The sequence below is a fragment of the Desmodus rotundus genome, chromosome 1 (genome assembly GCF_022682495.2).
Source record: "Desmodus rotundus isolate HL8 chromosome 1, HLdesRot8A.1, whole genome shotgun sequence".
In the NCBI taxonomy this organism is placed as follows: Eukaryota; Metazoa; Chordata; class Mammalia; order Chiroptera; family Phyllostomidae; genus Desmodus; species Desmodus rotundus.
In genome coordinates this window covers 898572-922848 of record NC_071387.1, presented here as the reverse complement: position 1 = coordinate 922848, position 24277 = coordinate 898572, and the positions used below count along the sequence as shown (strand labels likewise).

At 65.2% G+C, this 24277-nt stretch overlaps 2 protein-coding genes and 1 long non-coding RNA gene across 11 annotated transcripts; 2 read left to right on the top strand and 1 right to left on the bottom strand.

The window, feature by feature from the left end:
* The first annotated feature begins 17 nt into the window (after positions 1 to 17).
* Positions 18 to 1460, top strand: LRRC26 (leucine rich repeat containing 26). Its single transcript, XM_024562137.4, has 2 exons — positions 18 to 983; positions 1066 to 1460. The coding sequence occupies exons 1-2, from the start codon at positions 311 to 313 to the stop codon at positions 1377 to 1379; spliced, it is 987 nt and encodes a 328-aa protein (XP_024417905.2). The 5' UTR covers positions 18 to 310; the 3' UTR covers positions 1380 to 1460.
* On the bottom strand, positions 1456 to 23894 carry GRIN1 (glutamate ionotropic receptor NMDA type subunit 1). 9 transcript variants are annotated; one of them, XM_024562139.4, is made up of 21 exons: positions 23211 to 23889; positions 21013 to 21147; positions 19437 to 19613; positions 17382 to 17444; positions 16516 to 16616; positions 12322 to 12443; positions 12073 to 12247; positions 10767 to 10911; positions 10586 to 10669; positions 8555 to 8696; positions 8332 to 8459; positions 7934 to 8098; positions 7740 to 7858; positions 7516 to 7628; positions 7300 to 7448; positions 7043 to 7200; positions 6607 to 6768; positions 6331 to 6440; positions 6078 to 6223; positions 4715 to 4825; positions 1456 to 2342 (listed from the first exon to the last, which is right to left on the bottom strand). In XM_024562139.4, exons 1-21 carry the CDS (start codon positions 23466 to 23468, stop codon positions 2274 to 2276), a joined length of 2832 nt encoding a protein of 943 aa, XP_024417907.1. In that variant the 5' UTR covers positions 23469 to 23889; the 3' UTR covers positions 1456 to 2273. The 9 variants fall into 9 exon arrangements, with proteins under 9 accessions (XP_024417907.1, XP_024417909.1, XP_024417910.1 ...); XM_045196797.3 differs by lacking the exon at positions 1456 to 2342 and adding an exon at positions 2349 to 2709 and having other exon boundaries at positions 23211 to 23891; XM_024562141.4 differs by lacking the exon at positions 17382 to 17444 and having other exon boundaries at positions 23211 to 23888.
* On the top strand, positions 10911 to 13700 carry LOC123479904 (uncharacterized). Its single transcript, XR_006655715.3, has 3 exons — positions 10911 to 12460; positions 12822 to 12894; positions 12985 to 13700. It is a non-coding gene; the product is annotated as an uncharacterized lncRNA (long non-coding RNA).
* Positions 23895 to 24277: the final 383 nt, after the last annotated feature.

Sequence of the window (24277 nt, the reverse complement as noted above, 5' to 3'; positions counted from 1 at the left end):
GCGTGCCTGTGGTCCCGCTGCTAAGGCCTTAGAGCGGCTCCGGATGGTGGACGACAGGGGTGTGGGGGCATCTCGTCAGCGCTGCTTCTGGCGTGGAGCCGAGAGGAGCCTGGCGCTCTGGGACAGGTGGCTGGCAGTGCTGGGCCCTGGCTATGTGCCTAGCCCCCGCCCTAGGCGGGACCGGCCGTGGGACAGGAACGGTCGGCGCTTGGGCTAGAGACTTAACATTTGTGCCGGCGCAGAAGGGACGGACGGGTTCCAGGGACACACGGGCAGTAAGCCTCCCACAGCGGGTCCCACGGCTGCCCCCATGCTGAGCCCCTCCTTTCTCTCGCGGCCGCCGCCGTCGCTGTTGCTGCTCCTGCTGTCGCCGTGGCCAGTCTGGGCCCAAGCACCCGATGCGACCACCCCCACGGGAACCCCGGGCTCCCAAAACTGCCCTGAGGCGTGCGCGTGCGCGCCGGGCGGCGAGGCCAACTGCTCAGGGCGTGCGCTGCCCTCGGTGCCGGCTGGCCTGAGCCAGAGTGTACGCGCGCTGCTGCTGGATCACAACCGTGTGCGCGCGCTGCCGCCCGGAGCTTTCGTGGGCGCTGGCGCGCTGCTGCGCCTGGATCTGCGCGAGAACGGGCTGCGCTGGATGCACGCTCGGGCCTTTTGGGGCCTGGGCGCGCTGCAGCAGCTCGATCTCAGTGCCAACCAGCTGGAGGCGCTGGCTCCTGGCACCTTCGAGTCCCTGCGAGCGCTGTGCAAACTCTCGCTAGCGGACAACCGGTTGGAGCGCCTAGAGCCTGCGGCGCTGGGCGCGCTCCCGCTGTTGCGAGCGCTCAGCCTGCAGGACAACGAGCTGACTGCGCTCGCGCCCGGGGTGCTAGCCGGCCTTCCGGCCCTCACCTCACTGCGCCTGCGCGGCAACCCCTGGACCTGCGGCTGCGCTCTGCGACCGCTCTGCTCCTGGCTGCGCCGGCACCCGCGGTCCGCTCCAGGTGAGCCTTCGGGGCACAGGCGGGACCGGGTGGCCAGTGTCGCTGCCTCGCCGCCGCTTGACGCTACGTCCCTGTCCCGCAGACACCGAGATGTTGCTCTGCGTGTCGCCGGGACTCCAGACGCTCAGCCCCTTGACCGCCTTCTCCGACACCACCTTCCGCCACTGCGTGCAGCCACTTGCCCCGCGGGACCTGATCGTGGTCTCCGCTCTGGGGCCAGTGGCCTTCCTTGCCAGTCTGGCCACCTGCCTGGCTCTGGGCTCGGTGCTCACCGCCTGGCGCTTGCGCCGCCAACGCGCCGCCGCCCACCGCCGGCGGAGACCACCTCTGAACCTCGGCCCCGGCGAGGCATCCCCTGCGGACCCTGGGAGCCTCGCTGCCACCGCCCAAGCTTGAGTGGGCCTCGGCTGCCCTCGAATATTCCCCCAATCCCCCCTTCACACTCCCTGCAGGCATCAACAAGCGACACAGACCGAGTTTCCGTGACATTCTTTTAGGCATCACCACTGCACACACCGGGTCAGGGAGCGGTGCGCTGCGCTTCCAGCTTCTGGGGCGGCGGGTCAGCGCGCAGCCGCGCACGGGCCGCGGGGGAAGGCACGCGCTCGGACACAGGACGGGCTAGGCCTGTACAAGGTGGCAGGCGGGCTGAGGACAGTCCGGAGCCAGCGATTGGGGAAGCCCATCCTGGGCTGCATGCCGGAGGAGGCAAAGAGGAGGCTCGGTCGGAGTCTGGAGGAAAAGCAGGGAGGCAGCTGGGAGCCCATGGAGCCCTGTGGAGCAGCTGCCAGCGGGGGTGGGGGGTCAGGGTCTGCGGTCGGGGGAGGGCAGGGTTGGTTCCGCGAAAGGGATCAAGAGGAGGAGGGGAAGGGCGAGAAGAGGAGAGCGGGTGGAGCCGGGGCTGCTTAGGAGTGGGCTCTGCAGCAGGGGTGACTCAGTCCCCTGGGGCCACAGGCCCCCAAGGTGGCTCTGGTGGTGGCTGAGGAAGGATGGGGCTTCAGTCTCTGCTCCAAGCCCCTCTCCCCACTGCTCAGAGACCCCAGGGCCCTGCCTCTGCCGGAGCGCCCTGTGGCCCTGCCCAGCCAGCTCAGCTCTGGCCCGTCCTCAGCCGCTCTGGTCCGCGCCTCGGTCCAGCAGGGGCCGCCCACCAGGCAGCAGGGCAGACGAATGGACGGGAGGCCCAGGGTGGGCAGTCTCGGGCCGGTGGGCTTCCCTCAGGCCTTCCCGAGCAGCAGGACCCATCAGTGTCCTTGGCCGGGCTAACTGGGCAGGTGGGCGCCTCCGGGGGCCTCACACCACGGTGCTGACCGAGGGATCTGAGAGGTTGAGCGGGCCCGTGATATCAGTGGGATGGTACTGCTGCAAAATAGAAATACACAGACAAGGCGGCCCGTTAGCCCGACGCTCAGGGGCGCACGCGGGGCCGGGGCGGGTGGGCCGGCCAGCCGGCCGAGCGGCGGGCGGGCGGGCGCGGCCTGGGGGAGGCTGGGGGGCGCTCCTCCCCCTGGCCCCGTCGTGCTCCGGGACTCTGCGTGGGCCAGGCCGCTGTCCCGTCCGTCTGTCTGTCTGTCTGCGGGGGAGGGGGGCAGAGCAGGGCGGGCAGGGCGTCTCAGCTCTCCCTATGACGGGCACACATCTGCAGCTGGCCCTCCTCCCTCTCAATAGCGCGTCGCGGCAGCACTGTGTCTTTTTGGTTTTGCAAAGCGCCGCGTCCACCCCCGGTGCTCTATAAATGAGAACCAACAATCAATACCCGCCGGCCCCGCTGGCCGCCAGGGACCCCGGCCCTGAGCGCCCAGTGCCACCCTGGCCCGGACTGGCCACAGGACAGGGGCAGAGGATCTCAGCAGCCGGACCGACCCCACCCATCCCGACAGAGCCCCCCCACCCAGGCCTCCCTCCGAGCAGGCGCCCAGACTGAACCAGGGTGGGAGCCAGGCTGCCCTCCCCCCACCCAACCCCCCAGCTGGCAGGGCCCCCAGTCACCCTGCAGGGAAGGACCAGTCCCAGGGCTGGCCTGGGGACAGTGCCTGGTGGCCAGGGAGGCTCGGGTGAGGCCTCCAGTGGGATTGTGTCCCCAGAAGGGCACTGTGAGTTTCTGAACTGCACCCGAACCCATTAAGGGGCCTGCCTGTCTGCCCCAGGGGGAGCGGGGTGACAGGAGGGCTCTGTGCCACTGCAGGAAGTGGGCCATTACCTGTGGGACTTGTGCACCTCCTTGCAGGTGCCTACCCAAAAGCACTGTCTGCTGGGGACACCTGCACCCCTGGACTGCCCCACCCCCAGTACCCTCTTGTGCTGGGCACCTGCCCTCCTCTTCCTGCACCCTGGGTGGTGCCCTGGCTCAGGCCCTTCCCCTCTTTCCTGGGCTTGGGTGATCCAGCCTGTGCTCCAGCCCCATTGACCCTCACTATCCCCTACGGCCCCGGTGCCCAGACCCTCTTGTGAAGAGGAGCTAGCCAAGCCTCACGGTCCTCGCCTGGGGCACCCTGGTGGCTTCACCTTGACTTCAGATTGCTCTGCCTGTATCCAGGGGGGTCTTCCCCTCTTCCCAAGCACTGAGGGGGAGAGGCTGCAAACCCTCTTCCACTTTGGAGCACAGCTCCCATGGGGTCAGGGCCAAATCTGCCCCGGGACTGCAGTGAGTCTGCTGGACCAAGGGCTGGCTGTGCTGGCTCTGGGTGGCCCCCACCAGTCCCGAGACTGGGGCGCCCCTGGCAAGGCTGGGCCCACCTTGGGGGCTTTTGGTCCAAGCAGGTTGTGCAGTGACAAGCTGCCCAAGGTGGGAGGGCAGGGGATTCTGGTCTCAGGCAGAAGGCCTGGCTGTGATGTGGTCCTGTGGGGTGGGGCTGGGGGGCAGGAGCTGATGCCTACTCGGTGTCCTCCAAGTAGGCATCCCCTTCCTGGGCCTCTGTCTGGGGGCCTCCACACTCTAAGCTCTGGGGGCCAAACCCACCCATTCTCAGAACCCCTGGGGGCTGCTGGCACACCTCCTGCAGGGCCCTGCTCAGCCTGGGGTGGGAGCTGCCCCCTCTGGTCCCGTCCACTCCCCGCCTGACAGTCCCCTGTGGCTGGGGGCCTGTTCCAAGTCCAGGCCCCAACCGTCCACCCAGATGGAGCCAGGCCCGGCCCCCAGCCCCGGCCCACACAGAGACCACATGGAAGGGAGGCAGCAGGCATGGCTCTGGTGAGACACGCGAGACAGGTGTCTGGGTGGCGGGCCGGCAGCCAGACAGATGGACGGATGGGACATCACAGCCACCCTCTCCGTGGACTCCGCGGGGAGGGAGAGAGGGCAGCGGGCCCGACCCGGAGAGGCTGAGAACTGACGTAGCAGTGAGGCGGTGTGGCCTCCCGATGTGTGAGGAGCCCCAGCCGGGGGGCCCCGGGTTCCCGGGGGCCCCGGGCACAGCCCCAGGTGGTGAGGCGGCTGGCTGACCGACAACATGACACAGCTTCAAGATGGCGCATGGCGTCATGGCATGGGCAGGGCGGGCTGACGCAGAGACACATGGGGAGGGGCCCAGGGAGGGCCAGCCGGAGCGGGGCCCAGAGCCAGAGAGAGAAGACCTAGTGTGCGGGGCGAGTAGAGATGAGGGCAGAGGCCACAGCGGGCAGGTGCGGTGGGGTGGGATGATGAGGGGGAGAGGGCACGCCTGATGCACGGGACACAGACACGGAGGGGGCGAGAGAAGAGTCGGAGACGGGGGACTAGGCGTTCTTCCCCTTACCGTGTCTTTGGAGGACCTACGTCTCTTGAAGCTGGAAGCCAGGGTGGAGGTGATAGCCCTAAATGTGGCTTTCTTTTTAGGGTCGGGCTCTGCTCTACCACTCTTTCTATCCTAAAATGAATATGTATAAGTGATTAGACAGCTAAGGGGCACAGCCACACCTGCCCTCGCCTGCTCCTTGGGGGCCACTGCCCGGCCTGGCCGCCACTTGGGCCCTTGCTCCTTCCTGCCTCCCTGCGCTGGGCCACTGGACGCGCACAGGCGGCCTTGGCTCCTGCCCGGGTTAGGTCGGGTTTGGTCTGACCTTGCTCGTGCTGGGGCTGGGCTTGGGGGGTCCCATCTGGCTGTCTTCCTGGGAGGTCTGCTCGGCTCCCTGGCTCTTGGGTGGCCCTGGTTTACAGGTGTCCCAAGGAGGAGGGCCCCCCCCTGAGCACTGAAGGAGTCGCCCCTCGGGCCTGCCAGCCATGCTGACCCCTGAGGGGCACACCGAGATTCAGGAGGGGCTGAGGGGCCAGAGTTGGGTGTCCAGATGAATTGGAGCAACAGGTAGAGGCAGCTCCTGGGACCCTGGTCTTGGGTCTGATGGCCAGGATGACCCTGCTCCCACCAGTGAGAGCAGCGACCCGGTCCCAAGAGCAAGAGTGGGCAGATGAGAGGTGGGGGGACTCCAGCAACCTGTCCCCCCAAGGCCCTCCCTCTCCACACTGCCAGCTTCTCCCCAGGACGCAGGCTCTGGGGAGGCACCCAGAGAAAGAGAAGAGATGCAGCAAACTGGGCTTGGACGGAGGGGAGGAGCCAGGGGCCTACACAGACCCCACTGCCTGCCCCACCCCAGAAGGGCTGTGGCTGCCCCTCATGCAGCCTGTGCCCTGCTGGCAGCAAGTTCCCAAAGACACAGGCAGAGGCGCCAGGCAGGGCCAGCCGGACCGCTTCAGCCTGGAGTTATGCAGCACAAGACGCAGCAGGGCAGCGGGGAAGGGGCCCCAGAGGGTGCTGAGGAAGAGCGTGGGGCGGCGAGGGCAGAATGCATCTGAAACTCACGTGCTACCCCCGGGGGGGTCCCTGTCTTACCCTGCCTCAGTCTGCCTTCCTATGGAATGGGCGCCGGAGGGCGGCTCTGGAGACAGAGGGGCCAGGCGGAGGCCTGGGGCAGGGTGCGTGGCCTCCCTCTGCCTGGCTTGGCAGTGGGCAGCCACCTGCAGGTGGTTCCCCACTGACGCTGCCCGTGGCCGTGGCTCCTAGCTCCAGTCCTGCTCACATGGGCTCCGGGAGCCAGGGCCAGCGCTTCGGCCTGTGGGGATGGAGGAGGACGGGGGCCAGGTTGGGCCATGGGCACCAGGCCTCACAGGGTGGCCTTCCCTACCTGCAGGTTCTTTCTCCACACGTTCACCGCAGCAAAGGCCAGCTGCATCTGCTTCCGGCGGGCGTCCTTGTGCCGCTTGTAGGCAATTTCGATGAAGATCAGGAAGATTCCAGCCACGATGCCCCCAGCCACCAGCATGAAGACCCCTGTGGGCAGGACCCAGCGCCTCAGCTTCTGGCTAAGTGGGCCGCAGGCCCCCTGCAGAACCCACCCAGTGTCATCAGGGGCGTTAACGGCGAGGGGGAAGACTCACCTGCCATGTTCTCAAAGGTGAGAGTAGCAGGGGCATTGCTGCGCGAGTCACACTCCTGGTACCTCACCCACGTCTTGTCCAGGTCTTCCATAAAGCCGTTCTCATGAGACCTGGGCGGGCCGGGGGAGTAGTGGAGGGTGGGGCCTGGGCGTGGCTAGGCCTGAGCGGGGGGGGGGGGGGCGGGGGCGGGGCCTGAGTGGGGCGGCACCTACAGCAGGTGCCCAGGCTCTGGGAGAGCAGAGGAGGAGGGCGGGGCTGCAGATGAGGCTGACTCACTTGAGGATGGACAGAGAAACATTCTGCTTCCAGGGGCTGTCCTTGCGCATGCCGATGCCGAAGCCGGAGCGGAAGAACAGCTCGCCGGTGGTCACCAGGTCGCACTTCTGCGAGGCCTCGAACTCTAGCACCGCCGAGTCCCAGATGAAGGCGTGCAGTTTGCTGCAGGCGGGGGCAGGGGTCACGGGAGCCCCGCACAGTCAGGCTACCCTCGGCCCTCACGTTTGCACTCCTTCGTCCTGCTAGCCTGCAAACCACATGTCTGTCCCTATACCCTTGGTCCCATCCATCCTGTACACTCCCTTCTCCTTTAAGAGGGGACGCTCCGCCTTGTCCAGCCCGCCCCTCACTGATCCCGCCCCCTCGTTAGTCCCGTGCGGCCCTGCCCCCACTGCCCCGCCCCCACCGGTGGTCCCACGCGGCCCCGCCCCCTCACTTGTCCCGCACGGCCTGGATGGCCTCAGCCGCGCTCTCGTAGTTGTGCTTTTCCATATGCCGGTACATGGTGCTCAGCTCCACCTGCCGCCGGAAGTAGATGTCCACCGAACTCTGCTTCACCGTCGCGTAGATGAACTTGTCCGAGGGGTTCCTCAGCTGCGGAGTCAGACGCGGGCTTGCGGCTGCTCCCCAGCCCCACCCGAGGCAGACCCCCGCGGACCTCACGACCCCTCCCCCAGCAGGGCCAGGCCTCACCCGCGGGTCGTTGATCCCTGTGATGCGCTCCTCGGGCCGGTCCAGAACCAGGAAGGCCGCCAGGTTGGCGGTGTAGGAGGCCACGATGATCATGGCAAAGCCAGCCCACACCATGCCCAGGATGCGCGCGGAGAAACTTCGGGGGGCGCCTGTGGGTAGAGGTCCATCAGTTACCGGCTGGAGGCGCGGGGCAGGGCAGGGCCTGGCATAGCTCACCTTCTCCGATGCCCGAGTTTAGCAGGACGCCCCAGGAGAACCACATGGCCGAGGACAGCGTCAGCGCGTCTTCCTCCTCCTCCTCGCTGTTCACCTTGAAGCGGCCGAAGGGGCTGCAGGGCGCAGAGGGCGGGCGGGAGAGGGCGGGAGAGGCAGCCGCGCCCCGCCCTCGCCCGCTCCGCCCGCCCTGCAGGTGGATGTGTCCGGCCCCCGGCCGCGCTCACCTGAAGCGGTCCAGCAGGTACAGCATCACAGCCACCACGTGCACCGACAGCCCCACCAGAAGCCACAGCGTGCTCTGGAAGGGCTGCATGAAGGAGTCCAGCGTGCTCCTGGGGATCTCCTGCGGGTGAGCAGGCCGTCAGCGGCGCCTGGGTCCTCCCAGGACCCCGCCCAGCCCACACGGGCCCCTGTCCACCTTCTTGACCAGAATGGTCAGGCCCTGGTACTTGAAGGGCTTGGAGAACTCGATGTACTGTGCGCGCTCGTTGTTGATGGTCAGCGGGGCCACGATCATGTCTGCCTGCCCGCTGAGCAGCTCGCCCATCATCCCGTTCCACTCCTTCTTATTGCTGTTATTCACCTGTGGGGCGACACAGCCGGTGGCGACGAGGACACCGCTGGCCCCAGACTGGAAACAGGCTTCTGCCCTAGCGCACTTCAGAGTAGGTTGCTCCAGACCACACCCAGCCTGCAGGCTCCGCCCACCCAGACTCCGCCCAGCCTGCAGGCCCCACCTACCCATTGCCCTTCCCCTAGCAAGACCCCTTCCACGGGACCCGTTCTGCGCGGGGTCCCACAGCGACCCTCGCGTACCCGCTCCTGTGTGCCGAACTTGCCATCAGCCACCAGGTGCACCTCATAAGTGAAGTTCATGGTCCGCGCCAGCTTGATGAGCAGGTCAATGCAGAAGCCGTAACAGCACTGAGGCACGGTGTGGCGTGCTGGGGGAGGAGGGGTGGTGATCTCGGGGCTTCCCGGTGAGCCGACCCCCACCCTGCGGCTGCACGCGACCCCGTGCGCCCCAGCTCCCACTCACGGCTGCCGGGCGATGTGTCGTTGGGCCCGGTGCAGATCACTTTCTTGACAGGATCCCCGTTGACTGTGAACTCCTCCTTGCACGTGCCATCGCTCAGCGTGGGCTTGACATACACGAAGGGCTCCTGGTGGATCGTCACGATCTGGGGCGGGGAGGGGCAGGGAGGTGGAGACCCAGCCTGGACCACCCACCCTCAGCTGCCAGGGGGCGCTGTCCTCTTTACAGCGCCCAGAGTCCCCTAAAGCCCCTCCAAATCCCAGACATTTTTCCCCTCCTGCCGCTGCACTTCTCGAGCCTCGTCCTCCCAGCCACCTGCCACCGCCAGCAGCATCATATTCCCTTAGGAGGGGCCCCAGTCTCCCCGGAGTACCCATGCCACCTCAGCATTCAGGAGGCACACGGCCTTCTGAACCATGTGGCTTTCCTTGTCTTGGCTTACACATCACTCCCTCCACCAACGAAGCCTGTTGAAATGTCCCATCTGCCCTGGCTCTGACATCTCAGGGATGAGGAGCTCCTTGTCCCCACCCAGAGCCTACCCCTTGAGCACAGGAGCCTGTCCCCAGGTATCCACTCAGGACCCAAGGCCCACGGCGGCCCTTGGCTGACTGCTCAGCCTCCCCAGCAGTGGATCCTTGTCTGGTCATCCATCCATCCTTCCTCCCTTCCTCCACCCCCTGCTGATGCTGTCTGTCCTCTCTCCCATTCCTGCCTCTTCAATCCACGGCCTCCTGGGGCCATGCTGGTGTTCTCTCTCTTCTCTGTCCTTGAGGGGCCTGCAGACTGGGGGTGGAGGAGGGGCAGGTTCCTGCAGAGGGGCTGAACTGAGCACAGCGTGCTGGCGAGGGGCTTAAGGGCAGGCGGTGTTGGAGCTGAGCCTGCAGCGAGCAGGGAGCTTGGAGGCACCCTCTGCACAGGGCGCGGAGGAGGCTGGGCCTGCAGGGTGCACCAGCCTGAGCCTCAGCAGCAAGGACAGCATTTCGGCTTTCTGCCTGGGGATTGGGAGCTCCTGAAGGAGCTTAGTTCCTGTTTAAACTTTCATCATGCTTTTCTCTTAGACAAGCAATACATGTTTGTGCTTTTTAAAAGTCAGTGGGGAAAAAAATGTAAAAAGCTGGCAGTCTGGATGCAACCATCTGGCCATTGGTGTTTTGGGGTTACTTTCAGACTTTTCAACACATGATGTCTGAACTTTAGGGAGCAGGGAGGTGACATGCAGACAGGTATGGACAAGGGGCTTTGGGAGAGAGGCCGTGAGGCTGGGTCCAGAATGCAGACAAGGACGACCGAGAGGTGTGGAGGACCCGGGACACTGGGAGTTGGTTGGTGAACTAAGACACGGGCCTGGTGTTGGTGAGCATGAGAAGGGACTCTCTGGAGAGTACCCTCGGAAGACAGAAGGGGCCTAGGAGAGAGCCCGAAGGAGCTGGGAAGAGTCAGGCTGGCCAGGGGAGAGAAGCTATGAGGGTGAGGCCACTGGGGAGGGGCTTGCAGAGGCCCCGAGAGAGAGTCCAGGAGGGAATGTCCCACCACCAGGAATGCTGCAGGCAGGCCGGGGCTAAAGGACAGTAGGACCGGGTCATGGCAGGGAGCTATGGAGTTGGAGTGGGGTTGGCTAGGACCATGGGCGAGGGGGTGATAAGCAGTGTAGAGGTGGTGTCTCTAGGACCAGAATCCTGGACAGAGTGCTGAGGCTGAAGTCCACAGAATGACCACCACCTGGTTCACTGTCCCCCCTTAGCTCATTCCCAGGGGAGTCCTGTCCCTCACAGCTTCCTCAGATTTAAGTGGAACTGGGTCAGCAGGGGCACTGGAGAGAGCCATGGGACAGGGACCGCCTGCTTCCTCTCCCCTCTCCAGCTGTTCTCCGTGCTTCCTCTGGGGTGCCAGGTGCGTGTGCAGGCGGCCAGGTGCCAGTCCTGTCCCCACTTCCTTTAGGTACTTTCAGTGGCCTCAGTGTGCCCTCCTCAGGGTCTGAGGGGTTGGAAGGAGCCGCCAGGGTGTGGGGCTGGGCAGGGTGGTGGACCCCACCTTCAGCCTGGTGGACATCTGGTACCCTCGCGGCTTCTCTGTCTCCCCACCTGGCCAGATGATCTTCCTGTCGTTGGGGATGACCTGGGGGTGGGAGTATGAGATGGAGGGTGGCCACGCAGGGGTCTTGGCCCCAGGACCCTAAGGCCCCAGCCCCCACCCCCTCATGACCCCCACCTACGTGGGTGCCGTTGTATATGCCCACTTGCACCAGTTTGCGGTTCTGCAGGTTCATGATGCTGTAGTTGGCGAACTTACGGTCCCCGTCTTCGTTGAACTCCACGCGGCCAGTCACCCCGTCCGCGTACTTGGAAGACATCAGCACTCTGGGGAGGGTGGCGTCAGTTTGGCTTCTCGGGGAGGCTCCCTCCCTGGCCTCCTGAGCAGCCTGAGCCCCACCCTCTGCCCCAGTCCCGTGGACCCGGGAGCTGGGAGCCTGGCGGGCGGCAGGTCGACCTGCCTGCACCAGCTGGATGGCACAGCTGCGGCAGCAGAGCAGCGTCTGGGTGCCGGGCCCCTGCGCCGAGGGCTCTCTCTCTGTGGGTTGGGATGTTCGACCCTCACAGCAGCCATCCTGGCTTTACCAAGAGGCAGACGCCCAGAAAGGGCACAGTGGCCTGTTTGCCAGTGAGTGGGGGGGACAGGGTTGAGGTCCTCTCTCTGCATGTGTACATGTGTGTGCGTGCCTGTGGCATACCCACACATCTGTGGGCACATGTGATCCTTGTGTGGCATGCACCCCCATGCCTGTGTTTGTGGCATGTATGTGTGTGGTTCATGCCTCTCAGAGTCTGCGTGCACATGGAATCTACACCTGCAGCCGCGTGACTCTTGTGGGCATGGTGGACTGTGGCCCCCCCATGCCACCCAGTGCTTGCTACTCAGTTGGGGGATGGGGTCTAGCGGGGGGCTGGGCCTGCCCACCCTGGGGCGTGGTGCCCAGGGCTCTGCGAGCTGACTCTTGCCCCACATGGCTATCCACCTGGGTCTGCGGCCAACCCTGGCCCTTGCACCCCTGGATTCCTCGTCTGCACTCCTGGGTCTCTGGAAGCGCCCAGTCCCCACCTGCAGCAGGAGCCTCCTCCCAAGGGCTGTCAGCCAGCATGGGGAGTCGGATGGGGTTTCAGGGCTGGTTGCAGTGTTAAAACAAGGGTCAGGAGCCGTGGAGGCAGCGACATTCCAGGCATTGGTGTGTGCTGGAAATGGGGCAGATGATTATCACGGTGGAGCCGGTGGGAGAGGGGAGGAGAGGGGAGAGGGGCGAATGGCGTGAGCGACTGTATCTGTAGTTTGTGGGCAGCAGGCTGAGCAGGATCAGCTGGAGAGTGACTATTTCCACCTCCTAGAAGCCCTACGCACTGACTACTGAAGGTTCAGCCCCGCTCAAGAGCGGCCCGCCCACTCCTAGAGCGAACCTGCCTGCCACTCCAGAGGCCCCGCCCATTCCCAGAGCAGGTCCCTCCCACCTCGTCAGCAGCCCCGCCCACCTCTTGAAGAGCGGCCCTGTCTTCCAAATGTTGGTGTTGCCCACGCAGCCCCGGGGCGGGTCGGTGATGTTCTCTTTCTCCAGGAGCTCATGCACTGCCTGGGCCACCACGCCCACCGCGTCGCTGATGTGGGCCGACTCGTTCTTGCCGTTGATGAGCTGCAGCCCGATGATGCCTGGGACGAACGTCCGCTTAGAGCCCGTAGGGGGGGACCCCGCCCGCCCGGACCCGGAGAGGCCCAGCACTCACCATCTGGGGCGTAGCGCAGGGCGTTCCCCGAGATCTCGCGCTCCCCCACCAGCCACACGTACCCCGAACCCGTCATGTTCAGCATCGCGGCTGCGCGGTACACGGTGGCAGCGTCGTCCTCGCTGTGGGGCAGAGGGAGGTGAGGGGCCCAGACTCCGGCCCTCCCCCCACCAATCCGGCGGGCGGCTGCCCCTGCTTCCCAGGTCCTCCTCCAGTCCCTGCCTCTCCTGAAGCCCCTCACCTGGATGGGCGCCTAGGAACACAGCAGGGTTACAGGGACCAACCCCGCCCCCGGCCCGCATCCAGGCCCGGGAACCCCACAGAGGTGATGTAGGGTGGGGCCCAGAACCCCAGAGCTTCCCAGGCCTCCCGGACTGGTCTCCCCTTGCCGCGCAGGGTCAAGGTGACGGGAATGGTGATGGATCATTATTGATTGATCACTTAGTCCCGGGGAACTTTGTCTTTTAAGTGCTTTACGCAGGCTGTTTTATTCTCACCAGACCCCTACGCAGCAGGCATTACCAGCCATGTGTCAGGAGGGAAAACGGAGGCACCCACGGAGCGTGAGGGGCGGTAAGCGGCAGAGTCAGGTCTGTGCCTGGACGGCTCGCCCCGGTGGCCCCGAACAAGCCACACAAACCCCGGTTCTTCATGTCCACACAGGGAATGAGGGACTGGGAGCTCTCCAGGGCGTTCAGCTGCTGATGGGACGCAGTGCCTGGGGACGGCCCTGGGCTTCACAGCAGAGGCCACAGGAGAGGCGGGAGGGCTGCTGCTCATCCCCTGGGAGCATGAGGGAGCCCTGTGCTCTGCCTGCCACCCCAGGCTGGGACCACTGGCAGGCAGGTGCATGTGCTCTCCAGATCCCGGAGCATCCTCACCCCATAGGCGAGCCCCTGTGGACCCAGTCCCCTCGGGACAAGGACCCTAGGCCCGGTGGGGCGGTGGGGGTGTGAGGCACTGGGAGTCCTCCCCCACTCCCACCTTCCCCCTCCTGCCGGCTGGACTTGCCCCGGGTGGACCTGAACTGCGGCAGGCACTTTCAGCTCCAGTGCACGGGCAGCGGGGTGCAAAGGGGCTGGACAGGTGGGCCAAGCGCTCTGTCATTGTCACAGTGGCTGACCCTGGAGACCAAGGTGGCCCTAGGCTGCCTGAGGGGTCTTTCCCGAAGTTTCTCAAAGATTAGCCAATGCAGAAAAACAAAAACAAAACAACAACAAAAAACCTGAGGCTCAAGCCTGCAAACCAAAGGGTTGCTGGTTCTATTCCCAGTCAGGTCCCCAGCAGGGGGCGCATGAGAGGCAACCACAAGTTGATGTTTTTCTCCCTCCCTCCTTCCCTTCTCCTCTCTCTAAAAATAAATAAAATCTTCAACCGGTTTCACGGAAATAGCTGCCTGCAGTAAGAACTGTTCCAGGATGACGAAAAGGAAATGTTCAGAAATAAATTCTCTGCAGTCAGCAGAAAGTTGGCCAAAAATTAAGCTCAGCTTGATGGGATCTCTCCAAAATGCATGAAACAGGAGCCAAAACATGTCAGGTTGGAGTGCCAAGATCAAGAAGACCGGTGCTGGCTGCTGCCCGGGGACAGTCAGGGTCAGCCTTGTTGCCCCGTGTTTCTGCAGCCGGGTGTGCCTGCAGCTGGTCTGCCGTCTGCTGTGGGGTCCTGAGCTCTGTCTCGGCTCCAAGGAGCATGTTGCAGGGTGGGGCGCCTGCCAGCCCTGGCAGCCCTAGGGCCTCCCACGGACGGGCGCCAGAGGGGTGCTGGTGGGTGTGTGGCTGCTGTGGGTGCTGTGCCTCGGTGGGCGGTGTCCCCACCTGTGTGGGTGTACGCACACACGTATCATGTGCCGCGGTGTACATGCGATTATGCACGCACGCACACGTGTGTGCACTGTGTGGTGGCATAGAGCATATGGGTGCACGGTGTACATGTATATAGGTGTATACATATCTGTGTGTATTTGTGGGTGCCGTGTGGCATGTGTGTGCACACACATGCAACATGTGTGTGGTGTCTGTGTGGTGCCTGTGTGTGAACATGTAACACATTGTGTGGGGTGTGTACACAGCACACACACGTCTATGAGTTTGTATATGGTGTGTGCACATGTACACTGCGTATGCATGGTGTGTTCATGTGTGTAGTGTCTGTGTTTGTTGTGTGTTGTGCCCGGTGTGCACACAGTGTGTGTGCGTGCTGCGTGTGCAAACATGTGGTGTGTGCGTGTGTCTGCGAATGGGGTGGACATGCTGTGTGCCTGTGCATGTGTGTACATGTGTTTGTTCAGGTCTGTGGGGGTGCATGCGTGCATGAGCGCACACATAGTGTGCATACAGTGTGTGTGCCTGTGGTGTACATGGCATGCACTCGTGTGCTTTTCTGTGCACATAGTTCGTGTGTCTCTCTGTGTGTAGTACATGTGCAACTGTCTGCTGTGACCATGTCCCCTTCCTGGGCTGACCTGTTTTTTGGAGCCCCATATGGCAAACTGGTCCTTGACCTTGGGGCTAGTGACACAGGAATACACCCTCTCAGCCTAGGTCCTTCCCCATCCATGCCTGCAGCGTGTGGCGTGGGGCCTCTGAGCAGAGGGAAAACCATGCATCAGAGCCCAACCCTCTACGGGGGCTTGGGTGGGATGGGGACCATACGTTGGCTTTCCGTGTGGCTTTCTGTCCTGTATCCTGGTGATTACAATGTAAGGATTGGTCAGCTCAGGCTTGGTGTGACCTTGTCCTTTGTAAATGTGCCCAGCAGTGGAACACCTACGTTTCGGGCAACGGGGTCCTTGGGCTGCTCTGCCCTGAATGGACTGGGCTTGCGATCGCTAGCTGACTGTCCACTAGCCCATCTGTCTGCCCGTCGTGCACCCTCCCATCCATCCTGCCCCCCAGCACCTTCTCCCAATCTCCCTCAAGCCCTGTGAAGGACGGAAGTGTAAACCAGCAGGGAAGTAAACGGAGAGGGTCTGGGCGGGGCTTGTTGTGGGAGGGACTTTGTTCTGGGAGGGGCTTTCTCTGGGTGGGGCTTGTTCTAGGTGGGGTTTTTCTCTGTGCCGGGCTTGCTCAGGGAGGGCCTGTGCACCCTCTCAACTCAGCCTGAGCAGGTCCTTGACGACAGGCTTCTGCAGAAGCCCTCCCCACGGTGTCCAGGGTTGGAGGGTCAGCAAGGGCAAGTGGCTCATGATTGAGACCCGGGTTTGGGTTCGCCACTGTACAGCGGTATGGGGCAGCGGGGGGGGGGGGGGGGGGGGGGATTAGCACCCTCTTCTGCATCTCTGTGGGTGGGAGTGGGGCTGCTTCGGCCTTCCAACCCCAGAAGTCGAGGTCGGCTGTACCCTGCATCTGTGAGGGGCGGGGTGGGGGAGGGCTGCCCTCTCTGTGTGCCAGAGGTTTGTCCACTGTGTGCGCGCATGCACGGTCACTTGCCCTGGGACTCAGCGGGCTGCCAGCGCTCTTGGCCCGCAGGACCACAGCATCTGGGGGCGCGTCCCTCTGCGCCGGGTGACCCCTGTTGTTGAGCTTCCAGCAGAGCTTCCAGGACCCGGACAGGCAGACAGTGGGGTGGATCCCCCCAGGTGCTCCTGGCTGTCCCACAGGGTGGGGCTCCCCCTTTGTCTTTTCTGGGTGGCCTGGACTTTCTCTTTCTCAGGAGAACCAGCCATTTGCAAACAGGGGGGTTTTTACTGCAGGCTGGTCCCTGAGGTTGAGGGGCGGGGCCAGGCCCTGTCTGTCTCTAACTAGTTCCCTTTGCACTGCCTCCTCCAAAGGCTCCAGTCCTTCGGTGGGTGCACACTAGCCCTTCTTTGCCGGGGGCCTTCCCACCTGGGCTCACTGGCACACTGGCGTATCACTCCGAGGAGCCCTTCCTTTCCCTGAGCGCAGCTCCCAGAGCACAGTCACCCTGTGTCACCAGGGCTGAGCTCACCTTCCTCAGAGCAGGAGCTTGTCCACACCCCACCCCTGAAGCCCATCTCAGGGCAAGTGGCAGCGGGTGACCGTGGAAGGGAGGAAGGACCCAGGGAGGGATGGACAGACAGAGGGTGTCCCATCTGCCAGGTCACCAGGTGTCCATGGCAGGGGCTGTCTTCGGCAAGGGCATTTTGGAGCTCGCCTTCAGCCCAGTGGTGCCCCCAGCCCTGGCCTGGGGGGCCGCCCCAGGGGAGGGGGAGGGGGAGTGGCCCAGCCTCACCTGGCCGAGAGGATGATGACTCGGGCCTCCAGCTCCCGCGCTTCCATCAGCAGGGCCGTCACGTTCTTGGTCCCCGGGTCAAACTGCAGCACCTTCTCGGCCTGTGGTGTGAGCAGGAGAATCAGCAGGTGGCCAGGGCAGGGGACATAGCGCCTCAAGGGCGAGAGTTGGGCCGCAGCCACTAGGAGCCCCGAGGCGGCCCAGCTAGGGCTGCCGCGGCCTGCACCTGCCACCTGCGCTGATCGCCTGCCTTCCGGGCTCCGGGCCTGGCCTGGCCTCACTCCTCCTTCCTTCGGCCCGCTGGCTGGGCTGGGCCGCGCCCTGCTCTCCGCACCTCTCTCCGCACCTGCCGGTGCTCTCCTCTCTGCTCTGAGCATGCAAGCTGACGGGCCTAGAGCCAGAGCGCGCACAGCGCACAGGAACTGCAGGAGTTTCGGAGCACAACTGGGAGCAGAGACGGGCTGACTTTGCCAGAACCACGGGGGGTCCTCGCAGGCCTGACTCCGCAGGCCCTGGCAGGGCGCCCGGACCCCAGCAGGCGGGCGGGCGGCCGCGCGGGCGGGCTCCCTCCTGGGTTCCACGAGGACACCCTAGGGCTCCAGAGGTTCGCATGCACTTCCCAGAGAGCAGCTCCTTCTGCGGCGCGCCTGCTCTCAGGCGCAGGCCATGGCCCTGGCTGCCACGGCGGGGCCGCGGGGACCCACGCGGCGGCTCCTGCCCTCTCCTGCCTGTGGCTGCCTGCCTCACGACCTCACTCTCCTCACTGCTTAGGCCTGCGGCTCGGCCGGGCCGGAAAGCGGCCCCGGTGGCCGAGGCGCCAGAGGCTCCCTAGTCGGTGGGTGGCGTGCACGTCCATGCATATATACCTTGGGTCCGCGCTTGTTGTCATAGGACAGTTGGTCGAGGTTTTCATAGTTCCTTTTTTTACTCTGATGAATAATGTGCACAGAGAAAATATGCAGACACAGAAGAAGATTATAAACGGTTGAAAATGACGGCGCCAAAGCAATCACACCACCTCCTCGGCACGTCTGCAGATGGGCACGTACCTGGAGCTCGCAAACACCTAGGCCCGGGCTGGGGCGGGGCGGGACGGTGCAGGGACGTCGGGCGCAGGGCCACTGAGGCTCCTGGCCACGGAGCTGTGCTCTTGGAAATGGTCACACTTGGGGGAAAGGGAGACCCTGTCCGCGTCCATGCCAGACATATCCCTTTGGGGTCCCACATGCCGCCCCGACTCTCATCATGCACCTGCTATGTGGCCCCACCCCACGTCAGTCCTGAGTGGGGGTCAACGGCCCCTCCCCATGCACTGCCCCTTGCCCCCCTCTTCCTTGTGTCCTCCCTCTGGCCTTTCTAAGAGGTCCATGTGTCCTGTTCTCACCCACTGGCGTGCACACCCCGCTGGCCCACTGGAGAGCGAGAGGAGCTTGTGTGTGAGTGTGTGCACAGGGGTGACCGCCACCTGCATGGGGTGGGGAGGGGGCCAGTGCCGCCCGAGCACTTATTGGTGTGTGTGCGTGCACGCGCACAAGTGTGAGCTGGTGGGTGAGCATGCCTGTGGGCCCTGTGCCTGCGTGGGCGTGCCCGGGAACCCCGGGGGGGGGGGCTGTGGGACAGCACAAGGGGTCTGAGTCTGTGCTGGGAGGTGTGGGGGGACCGCACGCGGCCAAGAAAGAGAGCCTGCACTGTGGTTGGGTGTGCAGGGGTGTGTCTGAGGAGCGTGCGAGTGTGCACCGGGCGTGTGAGTCTGTGCAGCCCTGGGGGGGTACGGCAGGAGGAGATGTGCCTGCTGGGCAAGGGAGGTGCTGTCTCCGGAGGTGGGTTCCTCAGGGCACTGGTAGCCAGCCCTCCCTCCCCGCCTCAACCAGTCCCCACAGCAGGGACCCCCAGAACCCTCTGGGGCTGCTCTCTGGCTTCACAGCCCAACTGGTACCCCCTGTTCCCTCCAGGGCTCTATGGCGCCTTGGGGTCCCAAGGTGGCACTAAGCTTGGAGAAGCCAGCTCTGACTACCCAGAGAAAGCATGCTCCCCACCTCCCCTTGGCCTGGCCCCCCGGGGCCCTCCCCAGCCTGGCGTCCCTCCGCCCCACCAGGGGGCCTGCGGCCCAGGGGCTGAGCGGCAGGGCCTGGACAGGGTGAAGGCTCCCTGGGGCCTCTGGTGAGCACCTGCCCCTCCTCAGGCTGCAAGGAAGGAACGGGGGTCTCCTGGACCCCCAGAACCACCTCTCTGGTCTCTGGGCAGCCCCGCGGAGTCAGGGTGGGGCTGCGGCAGGGTGGCCGCTTGTCCGGGAAGCAGGTGTCTGGCTGGTCTCCGAGAGGAGCCCAGCCCTGTGTGGGAGGGGAGGACAGGGGTATGGGCAGCCCTGCAGGGGGCAGAGCCCAGGTGGGGCTGGGGGCCGAGCACGTCAGTGGATGGGGCTTTTTGGAGGGCGGGCGATGGGCTGCTGTGAGGTGGGGCGCTGTGTGGGGCAGGCGAGGCCAGCGCGAGGACGTCAACGGGATGGCAGTGGGGAGGGAACCGGTCCTTTGGGGGCGATATGGCCCGTGATCGCCATGCCTGAGGCCATGGGGGGCGGGGCGGAGCGCCCCGAGTTCTGGGTGTGTGTGCGGGGACCTGCGTGGGTGAAAGCGGGACCGCCTGGCCCCGTGCGGAGCTGGAGGGGCGGTGGGCGGGGCGGGGTGTTTGCGGAGCTCCAGGTGGTCCTGCCCTCGCCCCGCAGGGACCGACACGAAGGAGATTTCGACTAATGGCAAAAGCGAGTGAAATGAGCCGAGGACAGGCTGGGGCGGGCGCTCGCCAGACGTGGTGGTGCGGACCATGCACGATGGAAAGAGAAGTGTTCACACACGGGCCACAGACACAGCGCAGGCCCTGCTCCTCCTGCTGCGCAGGCGCCCCCGCCGCGGCCCGGGCCTCACCTTGGACTCGCGCTCCTCCAGCAGCGTCTCCAAGCGCTTCTGCGCCGCGCGGCCCTCGTGGTCGTCGCTGACCAGGAGGATGATGTGGTTCCAGCTGTAGACGCGCATCATCTCGAACCAGACACTGGACTGGTGGGAGTAGGGCGGCACGGTGCGCAGGAAGCTCAGGTGGATGCTCTGCGGAGGGCAGGGGCGGGGCTGAGGGCTTCGGGACCCCTGCGGGCTCCTCCCTCCGCCCGCCCGCAGCACCTGTGCCCCGGCAGCACGCTGGCAGAGCCCTCAGGTGCCTGTGGACTTGTTCCCCGGGGAGGCCCCCAAGTCCCAGCAGCCAGCCAGCCCCTGGTGGGCAACTCGGGTCAGAAAGCTCTCCGGGACATTCAGCCTCTCAGAGATCCCCTGTGGGGCTTCACATGGGTCCTTCCCGACTTCACGGACTCGGATTGGTCAGGAGGGCCTCGCTGGTGGGGGATCGTCCTGCTCCTTCACCAAGGCCAGGGGCTGCGCTCTGGGCCCCGCCTGCCTCTCCCGCACACTAGCTGCTGGGAGAGGGGAGGGGAGGGAGCGGGCTTGGCCCTCCTCCCCCGAGGCCCTCTGTCTGTCCGGGCAGCAGGAGTGTCCCTCGTGCCTCTGCAGGCCCACGCGCCTCCTGTGGTCCTCTGAGCCCTCCAAGTTATTTTTCCACCTGCTCCCTCTTCGAGGCCTCAGGGCAGTGCCTTGAACCCCAGTGCCCGAATGCCCCTTCGCTTCCAACTGTCATCCACCTGGCCTCACGGCTGCAGGAGGTTGTACTTGGGGTCTTGGGGGGTCTGACCAGGCCTCCCAGCCCACGTGTTGGGCCCCGGTTGGCTGTGGTGGGACCATGAGCGTGGCTGGGGTAGAGACGGAGGCCCAGCCATCAGACTGGCCTTGCGCTGGACCAGGGAGTGGGGCTGAGGTCTGGATCTGGGCTGGGGGCATGCGGGGTGGGTCTTCCCAGGCCCTCCTGTGCCCTCCAGCTGCTGCCTCCAGAGAGGCGGTTCCCCCCTTTGCACTGGGGGAAACCAGTGCCCAGAAACAAGGAGGCAGCAGCTGGAGGGTGTGGGAAGGAGCCCCCCACTTCTCCACCGGCCAGAGGACCACAGCTGCTCCCAGGGCTTGAGCTCAGAGCCTGTCACCTCTCAGGGGGCCTTCTGCTGGGGTGCCTGTGCGGCCACATGTGGGGGCACATGTATGTGTGTGAGAGTGTGGGTGTGTGCAGGTGTGTACGAACAATGTTGTGTGAGCTCGGGAGTGTGTCACTGTGAGTGTGCGTGTGCACGGGTGTGAGAGACTACGGATTTGTCTGCTTCTGAGTGTGCCCTGCATGTGCACGAGTGGGTTTGTGTGTTAATGAGGCTATGAGTGTGTGTGGGTGTGAGTGTGTGTGGAGCGTGCACAAGTGCGTGTGCTCGCGTGTCCCCCGTGTGCCTGGAGCCCAGAGCCCCTGGTCTGAGCGCCGCCCCTGTCCCTGCCCCTGTCCCCCACCGCAGGCGGCTGCCGGAGCCGGGGGTGTCAGCAAGGAGCAGAGTGGCCGGCCCAGCCGAGGAGTCAGGCTTACCTTGTCTGAGTAGATGGACATGCGGGTGGTCAGCCCCAGCACGGGGATGCGGTAGAAGCCGGCTGTGTAGGAGACGGGGGTGGGGGTGAAGTGGTCGTTGGGCGTGGGTGGGTGGCTGACTAGGATGGCGTACACCTGTGGGCAAGGGGGCATTGTCAGCTGGATGGGGCCAGCTGCAGCAGAGGCTGAGCTCAGCAGGAGGGGCCCAGGGTCTGCCATTTGTGCGTGCACACCCACCAGGCAGGACCCCACAACCTCCCTCCGATGCCCTCTGACACCCACAAGTCAGAGGGCAATTTAGACTCAGGACAAGGTAGAGTGCGTCTGGAAGGACGCACGGGGGCTGACAGGCCCCTCCTCATGCCCCCCAGGCCTCCTCTCACACCCCTCGCGCTGGGGGGTGGCCTGGATGTGCGTGCTGAGACCCCGACAGGGAGGGCGAAGGCCTGTCTGCTAGTCGTACAAGTCACCCCCAGAGTGGGGCTGGGGAGAAGGCTGGTGCCCACACCCAGACCACCCACCCCCTTGCCAGCTCCGAGCTGGCAATCCAGAGACTAAGCTGGAGCCAGAGAGGATGGGTGAGGAGCGACCCAAGGGTTCCGTCCCTTTGTTGGTGGCTCCCAGGAGCTCACTCAGTTTGAACAAGACCCAATGCCCAGGCACCAGGTGGGGTGGGAGACAGTCAGGTCTTCCTGCATGGACCAAGCCCAGTCCCCCAGGCAGGGGATCGGGGGACAGATAGCGGGGTTGGACACTGTTCTCACGTTAGAAGGACCTGTGTCTGCCCCCACTCTGCCTCCCCTTTCTCAGCCACAAGGATCGCCTGCCTCTGCAGAAGGCAGGGCGGTGCGCCTGGCCCCAGACGGCCAGGAGCGGCTGCCGCGCTCACACAGAGGCTGTCCCGCGGGGCGTTCACGGTGAGTGACGGCTGGTACTGGCACCTGTGCCCAGGGGGCTGGTGCTCGCTGGGGAGACAGCACCTCAGACAGCAACACTGTGAGCTGGAGGAGTAGCCCTCAGAAAGGGGGTCCCGGGTTACTTCCTCACGTGCCTCCCTCCCTCACAAAACATGTGACAGAAGCCACTGGCCACAGAAGTGTCACTTGGGCATGGGAGTGGTCTGTGATCAGAGCTCTAGCCTTGCTTTGGCAGGTGAGCTCTTTGGGCGGGTCGGCCCCACCCTGGGCCCTCCTTCAGTCTGCACCCAAAGGTGCCCGGTCAGTGTTTTCAGGAGAGTGTGTGCGTGACATGAAGGTGTTTGTGAGCGTGTGCTGGGCATGCATGTGCACGCTGTGTGCCCCTGAGCGTCTGTGTTCTCTGTGCGTTCAGATGGGTGGCTGAGCCCGGTGTGGGCGAGCAGGGGTTTACGTGTGCACCGGGGGGGTGCGGAGCGGTGTGTGGCGCATGAGCGTGTGTGTCCGTGGGTGTGCGTGGGGTGTACATGCAATTGAGTGTGCTGCTGGTGTGCACGCGTGTGCTCGTGTAGGTCTCCGCCCCTCTGCACAGTCGCGGACGTGTCCGGGTGCGTGCGTCTGGAGTGGAGCCGGGAGAGCGGCCCTGCCTCTTACATAAAGGGCTGCAATGCGGCGATCCTGCAGCCTCATTGGAATTCCGCGGCGGCGCGCGCGCCCCGGGGCGGACGGTTCCCTCAGCGAGCTCCCCATCGTGTCCTCCCCCGCAGCGCGGCGCCGCACAGCTCCCGCTGCCAGCCGCTCCCATTCTGCGCCCTGACGTCTCCCACACGTGGCCCCCGCTCCTACCCCGCAGCACACTGGGCTTCAACACCTGGGCACTTTCCATCCCAGGCAGACCTGTGGCGGGGGCACCGGGCGGGAGGGAGGGAGGATCTGGGGGCCAGAACAATGATGGCCCCAGGCGCCATCCTGTTGAAAGCCCTGTGGGCTTGGGACTGGGACAGGCCCCTCTGCCCGGAGCCCGGAGTCACCCCTTTCACACACACACGGTGCCGAAACAAACTACCCGAACGCCTGTCACGTGTCTGTGAACACTGGTCAGGGGCTCGAGCCCTGGGACCCTTCTGAGGACGCACTGCACTGCGGGCCGGGCGACCGGTCTGGGGGCCCTCTCGTAGGGAGACGGAGAGGGAGAGGGCCGCAGGGCCGCAGGGAGGAGGGTGGTGGGAGGCGGTGGGGGAGGGGCAAGAGCGCGCGGCGAGCCCGAGGGGTGGGGGCGGGCACCTGGCTGGAGATGAGGTCCTCGCACACCGACAGGGCCATCTGGATGGCGTTGGGCTTGTGGGTGACGGAGGTGGCGTTGAGCTGGATCTTCCAGGAGCCGTGCCGCTTGTTGGCCTGGTTCACGGCCTCGCGGAAGACCTGCTCGTGCTTCCGCGTGCTCAGCACCGCGCCGATGTTGACGATCTTGGGGTCGCAGGCGGCACGGGCGAAGGAACAGGAGAAAAGCAGGGCGAGTGTCAGCAGGCGCATGGTGCTCATGGGCTCCGGGCAGCGCCCCGGCTCTGGGCAGCGCGAACGCGGGGCTCTCGGCGCATCCCCAGCGGGGCGCCCCGGCCGTCCTGCGCGCGCCCGATCTCGCGGGCGAGGGGCGCCACGGCCCCGGGGGCCTCAGGCCCTGGACGTCTTCGGGAGGGAATGGGGCACCCGCGCCTTCGGCCCGCAAGGACTGTCCTGGGCGCGCGTGGGTTTGCGGCCCCGAGCGAGCGGCGCTGTCCGCGGTGCTGAAGCGGGTCCCGGCGTGGCCCCCGCCGCCTTCTGCCAAGTGGACCCCGCGGAGGAGTCTCCTCCGCGGGCTTCGAGGGTCCGGGTCCTGGAGCTGCGGCAACTGCGGCAGCTGCGGAGCCTCGAGCGGGACCCCAGTGTCCTACCCCTCCCGCCGCCCCCGCTTCTCCACGCGGAGCCGAGGGAGGGCGCCTCCCGCGCCGGAGTGTGCGCCTGCGTTCGTGTGAGCGTTCGCCGGAGCGCGGCGAGCGGGGGCGAGTGTGCGCGCGCGTGTGCGCGCGTCTGTGGAGGGGTCGCTGAGACAGTGACCTGGGCTGCCTGGGACCCGCAGGGGGCTGACTTGAGGCAGCTTACCGTGTCACCGCCTGCCGCCTCGTGTCTCTTAACGTGACGGAATCCTGCGTGCCAGGTTGTGTGTGTGTGTGTGCGCGCGCGCGCGTGCACGAGCCCTCATTCATAGTCAGTGATATTTCGGGACCTGACGCAGGCAGCAGATCCAGGGGGTGGAGAGGCCCTAAGCATGTCCCTCGGGGGGAGGGGCAGTGCGGCTCCCGGGTCCAGAAGGC

What these genes read in the sequence shown, in the direction of transcription:
- LRRC26 (XM_024562137.4), top strand. Translation starts at nt 311, where the DNA reads ATGCTGAGCCCCTCCTTTCTCTCGCGGCCGCCGCCGTCGCTGTTGCTG. An exon ending in GCACCCGCGGTCCGCTCCAG is followed by an intron (nt 984 to 1,065) that starts GTGAGCCTTCGG and finishes CCTGTCCCGCAG; the next exon opens with ACACCGAGATGTTGCTCTGC.
- GRIN1 (XM_045196795.3), bottom strand. Translation starts at nt 23,468, where the DNA reads ATGAGCACCATGCGCCTGCTGACACTCGCCCTGCTTTTCTCCTGTTCC. An exon ending in TACCTGCTGGACCGCTTCAG is followed by an intron (nt 7,629 to 7,739) that starts GTGAGCGCGGCC and finishes TGCGCCCTGCAG; the next exon opens with CCCCTTCGGCCGCTTCAAGG. An exon ending in CAGGGATCAACGACCCGCGG is followed by an intron (nt 7,201 to 7,299) that starts GTGAGGCCTGGC and finishes CTGACTCCGCAG; the next exon opens with CTGAGGAACCCCTCGGACAA.